Source organism: Oratosquilla oratoria, chromosome 12, assembly GCF_046742065.1.
Source record: "Oratosquilla oratoria isolate Oo_2021 chromosome 12, ASM4674206v1, whole genome shotgun sequence".
NCBI classification, from domain to species: Eukaryota; Metazoa; Arthropoda; class Malacostraca; order Stomatopoda; family Squillidae; genus Oratosquilla; species Oratosquilla oratoria.
In genome coordinates, this window is record NC_134788.1 from 67,774,071 (window position 1) to 67,792,148 (window position 18,078).

The 18,078-nt window shown below is 39.9% G+C and overlaps 1 protein-coding gene across 5 annotated transcripts in view; it reads right to left on the minus strand.

The window, feature by feature from the left end:
• LOC143031974 (uncharacterized) overlaps nucleotides 1–18,078 on the minus strand; it is a 98,559-nt gene that overhangs the window by 38,792 nt on the left and 41,689 nt on the right. For all 5 annotated transcript variants that reach the window (XM_076196378.1, XM_076196379.1, XM_076196377.1 and 2 more), the window contains exons 6-9: nucleotides 14,588–14,695; nucleotides 9,153–9,256; nucleotides 8,531–8,658; nucleotides 1,664–2,039 (exon numbers count right to left, since the gene is read on the minus strand). In XM_076196378.1, coding sequence (XP_076052493.1) covers nucleotides 1,664–2,039; nucleotides 8,531–8,658; nucleotides 9,153–9,256; nucleotides 14,588–14,695 — 716 coding nt within the window. The remainder of the gene's footprint in view (nucleotides 1–1,663; nucleotides 2,040–8,530; nucleotides 8,659–9,152; nucleotides 9,257–14,587; nucleotides 14,696–18,078) is intronic.

Here is an 18,078-nt window from a genome sequence, read left to right on the forward strand (position 1 = left end):
CATCTATAGAATCATGAAAGGCACAGAAATACTTGATAGAGAGGACTTGTTAAATTGGGACAAGAGAAACACAAGAGGACATGGAAAGAAACTCAAAAAAGATAGTTATAGAAGAGATCTGAAGAAGAACAGTTTTCCACACAGAGTGGTGGACACTTGGAACAAACTGGACAAAAGAGTAGTGTATGCAAAAACCATTCATGAATTTAAGAGCAAACTAGACACTGAGATACAGATGCAGTATCATGAGCATAGCTCCCTTCCCGTAAAATACTAGGTAAATATTCTCTCCTCACATTTTTCTCTTCTCTTCTGCCTTTCTTGCTTGGCAGACATTTCTCTTTATACCCAAGGCTTTTTTCAACCCATCCATCTATCTAATGGGTCTCACCCTCAAGTTCATTCCATCCACCTTTGCCTTCCACACGCATTTTGCTAGTAATTTTTCACCCATTCATTCAACAGACCCAAACCATCCCAGTATTCTTAGATCAACCCTATCTGCCACCCCTCTTCCATTCCCACTCTCTGCTTCACCTCCTAATTTCTCACTCTAACCATGCTCATAATCCCCACCATACTTTTTAAATACTTCATCTTAAACCTATCTAAATTCCTCTCTCTCTCTATTAAACTCTTAAGCCTCAGTCGCATACAGTGTCATGGGTATAACCCATTATTGGAGTAAGAAATATATACATGAATTATACATGTACATTAGTAAGATGAAAAAACTACAGTGGAAATAAGTCTTTTGACTTTCTGTGCCATCCTTGGATATACAATTGTATTTACTATGTATAATATGAGTCTTACATGTATTGTATTTTATTGTATATATAATTGAATCCAAATAGAATTAAAATAAAATCACATCCTCACATATTCAGTTGTGTCTAGGACCAAAGACAAGTACCTGCATCTGAGAGATTCTTGTTACCCATCTTCAAAACCAGCCAATATCCTCATCTCCACCAGGGGGTGCAGACCTGAGGGGCTGACATTTGACTTCCAGGCTAGGTCCAAGATCTATATCAATTTCATCTGTATTTTCTCCACCTTTTCAAATAAAGAAGGGCTGACAAATGGTAATTGCTTCCCTCCTCCTACTACTAAAAGTCAGAGCTGGGTGCATCCCTCGGTGTGTTTGGCTTTAGTTTGGCCACGGTTAGCAATCCCAAACTATTAAAGCAATATAGGTGCCGGTATAGTATGTGGCCTACCGCACTTTTATTTCAGTGTGAAGCTGTCTCTTAAGCTTTAATAGTTTGGGAGCGCTAACTGCGGGCAAACTGAAGCCAAATGCACCGAGGAATGCACCAAAGAATGTGCCCAGCTCTGCTAAAAGTTACTGATGTGGAAGCAATCCCATATTATTACCATATGAACAACAGCCCCAAAAAGATCTATAGGAGGGTCCAAGAACTGTAACCAGCTGTTATAGTAGTGCAGGTTTCCAGTCACTGACACAGAAACAGTCTCATGTAAGTACAGTATTGACAAAAGTCAGAGAAATCAATGGGAGGGATTGAAGACTAGTGCCAACCACTATAGGATTGTGGGTTTCCAGTCCATGAAAGTCAAGGCACCAATTATCAATATTATCATTCCAATCCCTCCTCTACTTTATCCAATAATTTCAGTTCCACTTCTTTTTACTCACCTCTTCATCTGTGGCAGTATATGACAAGTTGATCCTGGTAAATCCAGGCCTAAGTACTTCTAAACTCCCATGTTCCTCTTTCCTTCTCAAATGCGTACGATCAAGTCTGGTGTCCTCTAGCAGTAAGTGTTCATAACTCAAAGCAAGATCCTCATCTATGCCAAGAAGATTTTGAGCATATGGCCCAGCACAGGCACAGCCACCTCTAGCCTGGATACCATAGACATCATTAAGTACAGCACTGACAAATGTGTAGTGAAGATAGCGTCCACTGGGAGGGTGAGACACCAGGAAGGACAGGATGGGTACACAAGTTTCACTGACAGGACCGAGGGCCACTAACTCATCCACTGATGAAACAAATGATGCTAGCTGCCTGAAATAAGAAATATAAATTTCAAAGATACTATTGTAGTTTAAACAAATGTATCATGTACTGCATTGTATGTTTTATGTCATGCTATGCCTTACATCACAGTTCCTGATTCAAATTTTGATGCCTGACATTTTTGACAATGGTTACCAGTGTTCAATAATCGTGCCCTTCTGTATCCTCTGCTGAATTCAGAATCCTAAATATATTTTTCTAACATTACAGTAAGTGCATATTAAAAAATAAGGGCATGTGCCTATTGAACCCACTAAAATACAACTCATTTCAAGGCCTTTACTATGCCCACTGCAATGTCTATTTATCTTCAAGAATGAGCTATACTATCAAAATGCAATGAGCTAAATGAACCTCATGTACTGATCAACCTGGGACCCTTACCTTGTATAAATTAGGGTCACTGTTTTTGTGATTCATCATTTTTATTTAGGAAAAAAAAAATTCTGATCTTGTGATTTCTTTCTTCAATTTCATGATTCAATTGGGGAAGTGTGGCAACTCAATGTTCAAACTACATGCTGCAGCAGCCATGTTCATCTGCCACTGCCATGTTTTGATGTCAGGGCTGCCACGACAAGGAACATCACAAGATACTATTTGTGAAATTTATCGCATATATAATATCATCTAAATGCATTTACGTTAAGGTTTATTTTGCAAGAGATGGTATATAAAAATAGAATTCTTTTATAACTATGCCATGATTAATGACTATTTCCATGCCATGGATGATGGTTTACTGTACTGAATAAAGTTAAGTGAATGTATCAGTTTTAACCCCTTCGATACGATGACGCCTACGTAGGCGTCACGAGGAGCAAGTGGGTACGCGAGGATGCCAATGTCAGTATCTTGATTATATATATTGTAGCTGTACCTGTGTGACCCCCATACTCTTTAAACTGGCTTCATCACATTTTCTATGGTTATCAAAATTCACTAGTGAAAGAGAACGAGCAATACAGCCGCAACTTTATTTCTTATAATGCGAGTATTATGACGCAACATCGCACGTCTGGCAGCTAATGCTGCCCGCGAGATTTTGGCCCGTATTGAAGGGGTTAATTGTTATTCATAACACTTTTACTCCATTTACTCAAGTAAAGAAAGCAAGTAAAATGTCTAGGTAGACTGAAAAGTTTTCCTTTATCCTTTACTACAATCCTCATGTATCTTTCCTAAAATATATATGTATATATATATATATAATATATATATATATATATATATATATATATATATATATATATATATTTGTAGTTTGCCTCTCAGTCATCCTATGTGTGATGGTTGAGGTACACAAAGTCTATCCACCCCTCCCTCTTGCAGCACATCAATCACTCCTGAGTAAAAGCTTAAATGGTTTGACGCACACAACCTTTCAGATCTGAAGCCAAACTGATTGTCAGAATGTTTATCTTTTCAAGACATCTGGTCCATCGAACTTTTACAAAAAAAAATTCACATAATTTCACTATTGTGCTAGTCTATAATTTAGTGGTGTCTCCTTATTTCCACCTTTGTGAATTGGCACCACATTTGCCCTTTTCCAATCAAGTGGCACAATGTCTTCTTTCAATGAACATGTAATAAGACTGAATCTTGTCTGCTAGTTGTTCCCTACATTCTTTAACCACTTCACTACGGGCCAAAATCTCGCGGGCAGCATTAGCTGCCATACGTGCGATGTTGTGTCATAATACTCGCATTATAAAAAATAAAGTCACTGCTTATATAGCTCGTTCTCTTTCACCCGTGAATTTTGATAACCATAGAAAATATGATGAAGCCAGTTTACAGAGAATGGGGGTCACGCAGGTACGACTACAAAAAATATAATCAAGACGCCAACATTGGCATCTTCGCGTACCCACTTGCTCCTCATGATGACTACATAGGCATCATTGTATCGAAGGGGTTAAGTATCCAGTTTGAAATCCCGTCAGGTTCCGAAGCTTTTGTCACATCCAATGATCCCAAGAGAATGACAATTTTCCTCACTTCTAAACCTTGTTTTTTCCTGCCCTCACTTTCCTCCAAAAAAAGTGGTCTCTTTCCGTGAAGACCAATTGGAAACTTTCATTCATTATTTCTGCCTGAGCTGAGGCTTCTTCAAAGATCTTATCACCCACTATTAACCCATTCAACTCCGATGACAAGATGTCTTGTCATTTGGTCAAATAAAACAAAAAATCATAATAAAACAACAAAATGTTTGATGATCAAACAGCACCAGGAAAATATGACGTCAATCCTCGCTTCGCTCGCAGCGAAGCGAGTCATATTTTTCTGGTGCTGTTTGATCATCAAACATTTTGTTGTTTTATTATGATTTTTTGTTTTATTTGACCAAATGACAAGACATCTTGTCATCGGAGTTGAATGGGTTAACTTGGTGATCACTTCCCTGTCTCAATTTCTATCTATCTATATACCAAGAGTTTTTTCCCCCTTACAAGGGGGGTAGCTAAGTCTGAGGCATCCTCCACCACCCTTTCCACCCATCCCATCTCAGCTCCTCATGGATGAAAGGTCATCCCTGTATCTGCCAACTGCCCTGGGTCAAGTGCAATGCAGCAAGACATAGTATATTCACAGCAAGGCCACTTCACTCAATCAGTGACCCCCATTCTCTATCCTTTCATGCAGACTAAAGAAGACGAGGAGAAATTCCTTCGGGGTGTATCAAAAAACCATTCACACATAAGCAACCTTCACCCCCTCCATCCTTTTCTTTGCATAAGAGTATCATCTATACACAGTCATTCTCCACTCATTCTTACCTCCAGCCTTCTCCCTACCTTGCTCAACAGACATTCCTCTCTTATTTGGTGCCCCCCTTCACTCCATCCATCTCATCCTCAGCCATCCTCTCAAGTTCACTCTCCCCACCTCTGCTTTCTACACCTCTTTTACTAATCTTTCATCACTCATTCTTTCCATGTGTCTTAATTTACCCTTTATAGACCTGTAAAACAGTTTCATTCATCTTTGCATTCATCTACTATACCTCTTTTAATATTGTTTTCTTCTTCCCAGCAAGTTCCTGTATAGTCAATTCCTAGCTTGCTTGTAAGCTTCTTTTGTTTTATTGTTTCTTCTCTTCCTCCATTTTCCCCAAGTCACGTCCCTGGTCTGTTTTGCAATCTTACACGTTTTGTTAAACCCCTTCACTCCGGGCCAAAATCTCGTGGGCAGCATTAGCTGCCAGATGTGCGATGTTGCGTCATAATACTCGCATTATAAAAAATAAAGTCACTGCTGTATTGCTCGTTCTCTCTTTCACCAGTGAATATTAATAACCATAGAAAATATGATGAAGCCAGTTTACAGAGTACGGGGGTCACGCAGGTACAACTACCATATACATAATCAAGACGCCAACATCGGCATCCTCGCGTACCCACTTGCTCCTCATGACGCCTACATAGGCATCATCATATCGAAGGAGTTAAACTAGTCCTGTTTCTGCTCTTCCTTATACTAGTCTTTGGTACATGTCATGTCAGTTTACTCCCTACTTGTAAATGTCAAGAAATGTTTCCCATTTCCTCCTTATTCCTGTGGTATTCATGAATTCCTCCTAGTTTGCTTCCTCAAAGAATTTTTTCAACACTAAGTAATCTGTTTTCCTAATACTGAGTCTTCTTTGCCTGTATAATTCATTCCTTGGCTCTATTTCAGTAGTTCTTAACCTTTCTCAGTGCCCATACCCCTTGATTTAAAAAAAAAAAAAAAAAAAAAAAAAAATCTCATACCTGCATCCAATATAAATACAATGGAAACATATGAAAAGGATTAGTGATACAAACTTTGTTGATGAATTATTAGATATATTCAATTTCTGAATAAAGGTAATTTTTTATTTCAAATTAAAAATAAATATTAGTAGAATACAAAGAATGCAGATTATGCTTTCTCATGGTAAATATACAGTACAATTCCACTGGCTATCATGTTTCATACCACCCCAGGTTAAGTTTTTGTACTTGTTTTCCATTACTTGTTGACCTCACTGCAATTAAAATCTCCATAATCATTTGTATTTCTTGTTTGAGACATAGCTTCCATGTCATCTCTTACCTGAGCCTCTTCTTTTACCTATTGGGTCACTGAGTTCTCCATTGCTATACTTAACTGAGTATTTCCTCAGGAACCTGCTTTGTTGCTTGTTCTCCATTACTAGTTGACCTCACTGCAATTAAAATCTCCATAATCATTTGCATTTCTTGTTTGTGGCATAGCTTCCATGAGGTGATGTGCTCTTCTCGGCAACCAAAGAGTAAAATGCATCTCGACTTGTCAATTACATTATTTTGATAACCTTGACTACTTCTAGACCAGTGGTTCTTAACCCATTCAACTCCGATGACAAGATGTCTTGTCATTTGGTCAAATAAAACAAAAAATCATAAAACACCAAAATGTTTGATCAAACACCAGAAAAATATGACGTCAGTCCTCGCTTCGCTGCGAGCGAAGCGAGGACTGACGTCATATTTTTCTGGTGTTTGATCAAACATTTTGGTGTTTTATGATTTTTTGTTTTATTTGACCAAATGACAAGACATCTTGTCATCGGAGTTGAATGGGTTAACCTGGGATACCTGTACCCCCAAGGGGTACGAAACCATAAGCCTGGGGGTACGAGACATGATAGTCAGTGCAATGGTACTGTATATTTACAATGAGAAAGCAAATAAGGTGTGTATCACTAATTCTTTTCATATGTTTGCATTGTATTTGTATTGGATGGGGGTACGGGGAAATTTTCTGAGATATCAAGGGGTACGGGCACTGGAAAAGGTTAAGAACCGCTGTTCTAGACTATCTCTTCCCTGTTGCTCCATGATCTATTTTACTCTATCTCTCTTAACCTCATTTATTGTTGGCCTATCGTTTTTTACCTCCATGGTGTTAAGAAGATTTTTTTCTCTCATTTATCAAAGCTTAATTTTTCTGAACTGTACTGGCTTCTACCCTTTCACCACTGACACCCGTGGTTATACGATGTGTCCTTCACCATTAACCTCTACAGAATCCATGGTCACCAATCATGAGACATTGCAATTTATCAAGGAAATACAGGACTTTCAGGACTTCATGGTGGGTGAAAGTCACACATATTCTGAACTTTTTGTGCCAAAGGATTTGCTCTCTCTTGTCCAAAAGTGTGGGTACATGTAAATGGTGTCAAAAGATGCTTGGAGGCATCATACACTGGTCTGCATGATGTTAGTGATGGAAAATACTTCATCCTTACGCTTCTCCAAGGGGAGACATCAGCTTCTATTGAGTGCCTAAAGCCCACTTATACATACTGCCAAATCAATTGTCAAGGGTAATGAGCCCATAGGTTGTGGAAATTCAATGGACCCTATTCCAATCAATGTTCCCCTATTTCCTGATGTTTTCCTCCCAAACTACAAGTTTTAAAAGGTCTGTTCAATTTAGGAATCAGCTGTACTTTTACTATTTTTAAGTAACATTCATTTAGCTATGTCTCTGTTGTTTTCTTTGTACACATGTTGTTTTGGTGTATGAACATGTATATGCTATGATATTGTTGGGGGCACTGTTCTTTGTGAGGGCGTGATGTAGTGTTGTAATGTAAAACAAATGGGATGTATATGTGAATTCATACATCAGTGAGATTCTGCCACTAGACATGTAGCTTTACTTTTGCGTGATGTGGCATGCACTAAGTCGATGCTTTCCTTGTTATGATCAACAGTCAGTTGTTCCCTGTATGCCAATGCAGTCACATCAGTACCAGTTACATTGCTTTTCCTATGTTACTTTCTAATGGATGAGTTACCAATATTTGGTGATGCCTTGTACTATGTAGTTGTCATATGATTATACTTTGTTCAAATGAAGTGAAGGCTGGCACACTGAAATATTCATACTTTGGTGTACTATTATATATGTGGAAGATAGCAAGTTACTATTTGTGTTCATGTATGCCTGCACCTTACTATTTACGTATATTCTTCAAGGTCTTTCTGCTTTTTACTGAAAATATCACCCTATGGGAAAACCTGGTCTTATTCATCCCTACAAAAGTTCTTGATAATCATTTATTTTTCCTCCCACATTTCTCAAAGTTTGAACCACTAATCTCTTATGATCTAAAAATAACCCCTCAACTTTGTTGTTCTCTTCTGTGTACTGAAAAGATTAAGATTGTCCCTCAAAGACAATTAAAAGAATGCTTAATTTCAGATCACTGTTGTATCTCTAATATAATATTTTTGCTAATACTAAAACATATTGAATCTAGAATCATGTAAAATACTCATATCAGCCTATATCTCTAAGAGCAAACGAGTATGAACACTAATTCTTTTCTTCCCTACAATAGTTACACCAGTAACCAAATCTGAATTTTTCAAATGTTAATCAAGCACAAATACAATCACATCACCAAGCTGATGCATAAACATCTATTCTGACTAAAACACAATGGGACTTACGATACAAGCTGCAAATTCCTGGTGACAATGTAGCTAGGAGTAATGTTCATTTTGAGCTGCATAACTAAACCTGCCCGTATGGCTTCTACAATAGCAGGGGTTCCTCCTTCCTCTCTTGTCTCAACATCCTGTTTAAGGAAAAGGTTCCTTGATTATTCACCAGTCTTTCATGATATTTCATTATTTTTTTATTCATCTAAAATAATAAAAATTAATTAAACAGCCTATAATTCTCGAGTAGTACGGCCAAAGGTTGATGAACTGTTATATTTATCTAACCTTTGGCTGAATAAGGTTATTAAATCAAACATCTGGATTTTACAGAGCTGATGAGAAGATCATTCCTTTGGGCCCTGTCATCCTCTCACCCATTCCCAACCTCCCTCCATTTGTTCCTCTGTTTTACACTCCCAATCCCCTTCACCCCATTCATCTCATTCTTGGTCTTCCTCTCAAGGTCACTCAATCATTTTTTGCTTCATACTCAAGTGTTTTCTCACTCATTCTTTTCATATGTTTAGACCACCTCAACACACCTTTAGATAAAGTTTTGGTAGCGTTTGCATTTGTCAACAGAAAAATTGTCAACTATCCTATTCAGATATGAAGGAACACAACTTACCTTGAGAAATCTATGTGAGCTGCGTGATACAAAGAAAACAGTTCCACCTCCACATAACTCTGGTGAAGCATTACCAAATAATGACTTCTTGGCCACCAGAACCCCTGAAAATATCTATGCATTATTCTATTAGGTCTTTCTTGAAGGGCTTGTTTAATTATCTGGATATGAGGTTCTTTGTGGGCAATTTGGGTGGCTGTTTTAGTAGACATTTCAGTAATATGCTGCTAGTGTATTTCTTTTCTGTTGCTGGTGCTTGTGAGATTTAATGTGAAGGGTGAGTGTTGTTAAGGGTTTTGGTGTAGTGTTCCTATGATTTTCATGTAATGTTCTATTGGGAGAATTTTGGTTTCTGTATGAATGTGTCCTATAGGGGTAGTTTTGATGCAACGTGTTTTGCTTTCTTGTTTGGTTCTTGACGTGTGGGCTGAGTGTTATTTGAGTATCAAATGTTAGACCTAAAGAGTTTTCGGGTTCCTTCACAAAGGAAGGGTTTGGCTATTTGGTTTTACTTTTTTTTTCATGAGTTGAATAATGTTACTATTAATTTCTTGGGTGAAGCTTCCATTCCGTTATTTCTCAGTTATTGATCCAGTTTATATAAGTAGGCTTGGGTGTTCTTTATTACATTTTGTATTTACTATACTTGGTCATTTTCCTGCCACATCTGCACCCAAGTATCTAAAACTATCCACTTCCTCCAGTCGTTCTCCCTTAATGCTCACTTCCAGTCTGCTGCCACTTTCACCCCTTGTACATCTCATCACCTTACTTTTACCCACATTTATCTTCAGCTTTCTTCTTTCACACACTCTCCCAAACTCTGTCATCAACTTCCTCAATCCCTCCTCCAACCCTGCCACAAGTGCAGTGTCATCCGCAAACAACAGCTGGCTCACCTACCACTTTTCTCCATTTTCTTTAACCATCTCCATTCCCTGACCCACCACCCTTGCATTTACCTCTCCCACCACCCCATCCATGTACAAGTTGAACAGCCAGGGCGATATAACGCATCCCTGATGAAGTCCCACCTTTACCACGAACCACTCACTCTCTCCATTTCTAATCCTGACACATGCTCTACTACTCTCGTAAAAACTCTTGACAGCTCCTAGAAGCTTTCCTCCTATCCCATATATCCGCAAAACCTATACAGGCACTCCTCCAGTCCTCCAGCACTCTACCCTCTCTCCAGCAAACATTAAATAACCTCACCAGCCAGTCCACCATCACTGTACCTCCTTCTTTTAGACATTCTGCATGGCATCCATCCAGACCAGGTGCCTTACCTGCTTTCATCATCTTAACAACTGCCTTCACTTCATCCTTCCTTATTTCTCCTCCATTTTCCTCACTCATCATGGTCATTTTCTTAGCATTTCCCACTGCAACAATCTCTCTCTCCCTATCCTCCTTCACATTAAGCAACTCCCTAAAATATTCTGCCCATCTTTCCCTTACTGCCTTCTCTTCCATTATCAACTCTCCATCTGCACCTTTTACCTTTTCTTCTCTACTTGATTCACCTCCTCTTCCTCTCTTAATTTCTTTCCAAAACATCTTTTTATTACTTTCAAAATTTTCTGCCATACTCTTACCCCATTTCACATCTGCTCTCCTCTTTGCCTCCTTTACCTTGTGCTTTACTTCTCTTTTCTTTTCTTTGTACCTCTCATATGACTCCCTCGTCCTATTTTGTAACCAATCTGTGAAAGCTCGCTTCTTCTCTTCTACAACCTGCTTTGTTTCCTCATCCCACCATTCACTACCCTTCCTTCTGTTTCCTCCTGTCCTTCTTGTTCCACAAACCATCTTTGCACACTTTGTGACTCCCTCCTTGAACGATCTCCATTCCTCCTCCACTCCTAGCTCTACTCTATGTGGCAGGAAAAGGTGGAGTGAAGGTGGAGGTAGAATGTAGATTGAGAGAAGTGAGTAAATGCCTTGGTGGATTAAAAAGTGTAATGAGGAATAGACATTTGGGAATGGATGCTAAGAGGAGACTGTATGAAGGAGTGATTGTGCCAACAGCACTGTATGGAGCAGAAACATGGAACATAAGAGAGGAAGAGAGAAGGAGTTTGAATGTGTTTGAGATGAGGGGTCTGAGAAGTATGATGGGGGCTACTAGGCAAGACAGAGTGAAAAATGAGGAGGTGAGGAGGAGAACAGGGGTGGAAAGGGAGCTGGGAGATAGGGTTGATGAAAGAGTATTAGGATGGTTTGGACACATGGAAAAAATGAGTGAAGAAGGACTAGTAAAAGAGGTATGGAAGGCAGATGGGGAGGGAGTGAACATGAGGGGACGTCCTAGGATGAGATGGATGGATGGGGTGAAGGGGGCTTTGGGGAAGAGGGGAATGTCTGTTGAGGAAGGACGGGAGAGGACAGAAGACAGGGGTGAATGGAGAATGGTTGTATATGGATGATGTTGTGATGCATGAGGTGGAATGGGTGGGGGGATGGGGGGTGAGGTTGCATGTGTGAGCAAAATTTGACGCAGCCCGAAGGGATTTCTCCCCGTCTTCTCCTTTTATTCATGGGGGGACGGAGAGGGCGGGTTGCCGATTTAATGAAGCGGCCTTGCTGTGGATGTGCTGTGACTTGTGACACTGCCTCTGACCCAGGGCAGTGGGCAAGGTGCAGGGATGACCCTTCATCCAGGAGGTGCTAAGATAAGAGGGAGGGTGGAGGGGAGTGGAGTGTATTTAGGGATGGAATGGGTGGGAATAATTTTAAGCCTATTTCTTTTTGGCTACCTCCCTTCTAAGGGGGAAAAAGCCTTGGTATATGTATGTATATGTACTTGGTCATTATTGCCAAGTCACCCACATATGAGAGAACACAGTTTAGTTCTGGTTCATGAGTTGGTGGATCACTTATGAAGAGGTTGAACAGCATAGGTGATAGTATTGCACCATGAGGAATTCCACTATATAGTCTTTTTGAGTTGGTGATATGATTGTTTTGGGTTACTCCGCATTGTCTTCTGCTATAAATTGGTTAACCAATTGTTGTTGTTATTATGATTATCTGTCTTCATGATCTTTTTGGATAGTATGTTTCTGGGGACTTTGTTGAAAGCTTTGTTTATATCAATAGTAACAATACCTTCTTCCTGATGGGTCTTTTTTTATTTTATTTAATCCTTCTAGTATTTGTTTAACAATGTTTGTGAGCAGAGTGGTCTTCTATGAAACTATGTCGATTGAAGGAGATTGGTATTTCTGTTTTGATTCTTGCTGCAGCCAATCTTTCCATCAGCTTGGATACTGTGGATAGTAGTGATATTGGTCTGTATGATGTTGGGTCCTCAAGCAGTTTGTTTGGTTTCAAGATTGGTGCTTTATTTCAGACATTTGGAAATTTGTTTAGTCAGTAGTTAAAAATATCAGTAAAGGTTCTTATGGCATTTTGGCCCAGGTGTTTGAGGTGAATGTTTGATATTTTGTCTGGACTTTCCATTTTGGAGTTTTTTAGTTTCTTTATTGTTTCTTCTGTGTCTTTTCTGTAGAAAGTGGATGTGGGGTCCTTGTCAGTTCTGATTTTACACATTTCTTTGATTATCTTCCTGTTTTCTAGTGTTGTGAGATTGAATTTAGTTTTGGAGAAATGCTTGTTGATGATGTCATGTTGCTGTTTAAGTGATAATATTTTGTCCTGTGACACTGCTTCTGACCCAGGGCAGTGGACAAGATGCAGGGATGATCCATCATCCAGGAGGTGCCAAGATGAGAGGGGAGAAGAGGGTAGAGGGGACTGGAGTATGTAGGGGATGGAATGGGTGGGAGTAGTTTCTATGCCTTTGTCTTTTGGCTACCTCCCATGTAAGGTGGAGAAAAGCCTTTGGTATATGTATATACGTATTTTGTCTTGGGTTGCCCCAATTACTTCATGGATGGGATGGGGGATTCAGTTTTGAGTTTCTGATGGTTTTTACAACTCTGCATCTAATTTGTCTGTTATTTTTTTTTCAGTTTCCTTTCTGTTTGTTATTGTTTTATAATGTTATTGTTTAGCTGCTTTAGTTGTTCTTTTTCTTGTCTGTGAGTAACTTACTACTCAAATAGCTATGGCCTATCACTTGCACCACACATCTATTAACCCCTTCCATACAGTGCCGCACACGTAGGCGTCATGGGGAGCGAGTGTATTCGCGAGGATGCCATATCGGCGTCTTGATTATATCTATTGTAGTCGCCCCTCCACAATGACATTCTTTCTAATTCTTTTGTAATCGCATTTTCTATGGTTATCAAAATTCACGGGTGAAGAGAGAACGATCGATATAAGCGGTGACTATATTTTATGATGCGAGTATTATTACGACACGTCGTACGGCTGGCATTGGCTGCTGCCACCGAGATCTAAGTCCATGACGCCTACGTGTGCGGCACCGTATGGAAGGGGTTAAAAGAAACACAATCACACTCAGATCATATGACAATTACTTCCAGAACTACAATAGCAGGAGTTCAGGTTACCATCCAGTACTAAAACAAAACCAATACAGAATAGGAATAGCTACAGACACAAAGTGCCTAAGATGCCACAATCACATACAGAACACCAAATATCTTATCTTACACTGCCTCACCCTTGTCATAACCAGAAAAACCCAATATTTTGTCCTTGAATGACTTATGGGCCAATCCAGTGGCTATTGCCAGTTACCAGGTAGACATGGGTCTCTACAAGAGAGATTTGGGGCAATGGAATGATGGGCTGATCTGATGAATTCTTATCAAGAATTCCTTACTTTGAAACAAGTAAACCTCTTAACCCATTCAACTCCGATGACAAGATGTCTTGTCATTTGGTCAAATAAAACAAAAAATCATAAAACACCAAAATGTTTGATCAAACACCAGAAAAATATGACGTCAGTCCTCGCTTCGCTCACGAGCGAAGCGAGGACTGACGTCATATTTTTCTGGTGTTTGATCAAACATTTTGGTGTTTTATGATTTTTTGTTTTATTTGACCAAATGACAAGACATCTTGTCATTGGAGTTGAATGGGTTAAGGGCAAAAAAACAAAGGTGAAAGATTACTGTTGAAAACAAATGGCAGGTAACGTATGGATTTCATTAATCTAGTAATTCAACATCACTGCTATTATTCTTTTTTGACAATCAAATATAACTCAATTTGTTTTTGAGGTGTATATAAATGCAATTTCAAAGGTTTATATTTGTAGCTGTATTCTGGCACATTAAAGTGATATGAATACCAGATTGTTAAAAAATGATTAAAATTTTGACAAAGCTAATATTTGAATTTATTCAATTGTAACTGACCTCAAGTAAGAAATTTCAAAGTTGTACCTCAAACTCAGCAGAAATAAACCTAATTACTATGTCCATTATTCATACCTGTATCTGTCATGCAGGATACACTATCAAGAAGAACTGACACATAAGAGTACTTACCAGGAGTTTGCACTCCACCAACAAATTTGTGCATAGAAAAGAAGATTGCATCTTTATACCCCTCAGCACCTCCTTGAGTAGGATTCATGTCCAGTTTGCAGTATGGAGCTGTAAGAACAAAGTAAGTTTAACAAATATAACCCATATAATTCTGAGTAAAATTAATTTCAAATTATATTGCTAACATTATTTAACCCCTTCAATACGGGCCAAAATCTCATGGGCAGCATTAGCTGCCAGACGTGCGATGTTGCGTCATAATACTCGCATTATAAAAAATAAAGTTACCGCTGTATTGCTCGTTCTCTTTCACCCGTGAATTTTGATAACCATAGAAAATATGATGAAGCCAGTGTACAGAGTAGGGGAGTTATGCAGGTACAACTACAATATATATATAATCAAGACGCCGACATCGGCAACCTCGCGTACCCACTTGCTCCTCATGACGCCTACATAGGCGTCATCGTATCACAGGAGTTAATGACAGTTTGGGGAGTCCCATATCTGCTTTTTCCCTATCCAGAATTCCAAACTCTGCTGATGCAAACCTTGGAGTACTATGCTTCCCTTCTTTTTTTTCATATGTCCATACTACTTCAGTAAGGCCTTGTTCATCTTCTCTGCACTCCCAATATTGCATTATACCCTGTGCTCTTGTTTGACACTGCCCCGTCACCTATGATTAACCAATCAATCTATAGCCTCGGATCTCTAGCAGATGATCCATTGTCCTGAGAAATTTAGCCACAGCCACCTGGCTGGCCTATGGGTCTCTCATGGAAGTGAGTATAGTGCTGTTTGAAATGAGTGAGAGTTAAGCAGTGTAAGAGGTACAATAGTTGGTAGAGCAGTGTTCTGCTGTGCAGAAAATTGCTGGTTCAAAAACCATTTTGCTCTACTGAGTTTCCAAGCACTTGTTGCAATTACCACATGTTGTTCATATACTGTAAATTTCCACGTCATTTTGTGACCAATGTAGTGAACTTCATAGTCCCTACACAGTGCAACTATACCTTGCTCTACTAAAGGGTTATATCTAACTCCATGTGAGATTCCAAGATAGCCCACCAAGAGACTATATTAATAAATACATTAAGATAAAATAATAAAGATGCTCTGTTTCATCTGTGTGGTGACAGCACCTTAGGACAATAGTGTCTGTTACTAGGTTAATTAGGTCCTGGAGCTGCAACGTCTACGTCGTGGGACCACCCCCCAACCCCAAGAGTTGGGGGCCAAACAGCAGCAAATACCCCTGGCCATCAGCTCTACGCAGATGGCACCGATCCCCAAGGAGGAGCTACGCCTACCTGGGGGAGTACCACAATCCTTTTTTTTTTTTTTTTCCAACACACAATGTTACGTTTTTTCTGCACTGAGGGGTCATTTTCCGGCGATCACCCCTCTTCTTCTACTTTTAGCCGGAGATGTAGAGAGCAATCCTGGGCCCACCACAAAATACACATGCCCAACATGCTCTAAACCCATTACTTCGAGCAGACAGACAAAGGGCTCAGTTCAGTGCAATATGTGCAAAAACTGGGCCCACCTCACTTGTACAACACTTGCTGACACAAACCAATACACAAACACTTGGACATGTTCTACCTGCCCTCCAGTAACCCCAATCCCACCTCCCCAACCACAGCCAACACCCTTACCCACTCCCAATTTCCCTTTGCCCTTACCCCCGATTAGTACTCCCCTTCCTTTGTCCCCGATCTCTCCTTTCCCCCCCTCTGACCCAGATCCTACACCTTCCCCACTACCACCCCAACCTCAACCCCAAACGGCAACATACAACACATACAAAACACACAACATCAACATATTACAACACAACATTGACGGTATAAACACTAAAAAACATGAACTTGAACACTTTCTTAAACAACACAACATACACATTGCAATTCTACAAGAAACAAAATTAAGACACTCACACAAAACACCGTCATTTCATAATTACACCACCATCAGACAAGACCGGACTGACGGCAATGGCGGTGGACTCATCACCCTGATCCACCATTCCATCTGTTTTGTGGACACAAGTGCCACAACCAAAATTCTCCTCCCTACCACAGATAACACAACAGAAACCCAATCCATTCGTATCCGCACAGGCAACAATTCAACACTAACAATAGTTAACATGTACATTCCCCCCCAATCATCCCCCACAGTTCCAAACACCTTCAGACCTCAACTCAGCCAACTAACCTCAATCCCCAACCTGATCATGGGTGGTGACTTCAACGCCAAGTCGTCTGCCTGGTTTGTCGACAACCCTGACACAGACAGAGGGCTTGATATACAGACTCAATTCGACTCATTGACTATCATGAACAACACGCATAATCATACACATATCCCATACCAAGCCCTCTACACTCCCTCCTCTCCTGATATCACCTTTTGCTCCCCCTGCCTAACCCCAACAACATCATGGAGAGTGGTCGGAGCCCTTGGTTCTGACCACCTTCCAATCATCATCACCACCAAAACAAGATGCACCCCAGCTGGCCACAGACACACTTACACCAATTACAGGAGAGCTAACTGGGAAGCCTTTAATGAAGAGACAGAACAACATTTTGAAACACTTAACAGTACACCAATCACAAACATAAACAATGCTGTGCACGCTTTTAATACAATCATACAAAACGCAGACAAGAGATACATCCCTAGAGGCAACAGAAAATCACACAACCCCAACTTCACACCAGAAATCCAAGGCCTCATCAGACAACGTGACACACTTAAACATGATACCTATCCCTCAAAACATAGCAGACCAAATACAAACACTAAACACTGTGATTGCCAATAAAATACATGAACAAAAAACACAAAATTGGCAAAACTTTATCAATACACTTGATCACAAAACAAACACCAGCAAATTGTACAAAACACTCAACAGCATCACACTATCCAACACTAACACTACACGCTCTCACGCAGCAATAATCACAACAACAGATAATCTACCCTCAAACAGACAACAAGCAAACGCACTCATACGTCATTTTGCACAGACGAGCCATCTTACATCTCACCCTGACGACCGACGCACCATTCGACGTAAGAAAGACTTTCCCACAGACTCAGACTATACACCCTTCATAGACAGTCAGACAAAACTCATAATGCATAGTCTCAAGCACTCATCCGCCTGTGGCCCTGATAACATAAGCAACATCCACCTAAAACACATTGGACCACAAGGTATACACGCACTCACAAACATTGCAAACTACAGCTATTCACACAACACAATACCCGACATCTGGAAGCATGGTAAAATAATCACCATTCCAAAACCGAACAAAGACCCAACAATCCCAACATCGCACCGCCCAATCACACTTCTCTGCACCCCCTCTAAAGTCATTGAACGCCTAATACTTAAACTTGTCACACCATATATTCCCCTTGCTGACTCACAACACGGTTTTAGGCCACTACACTCCACAAACACT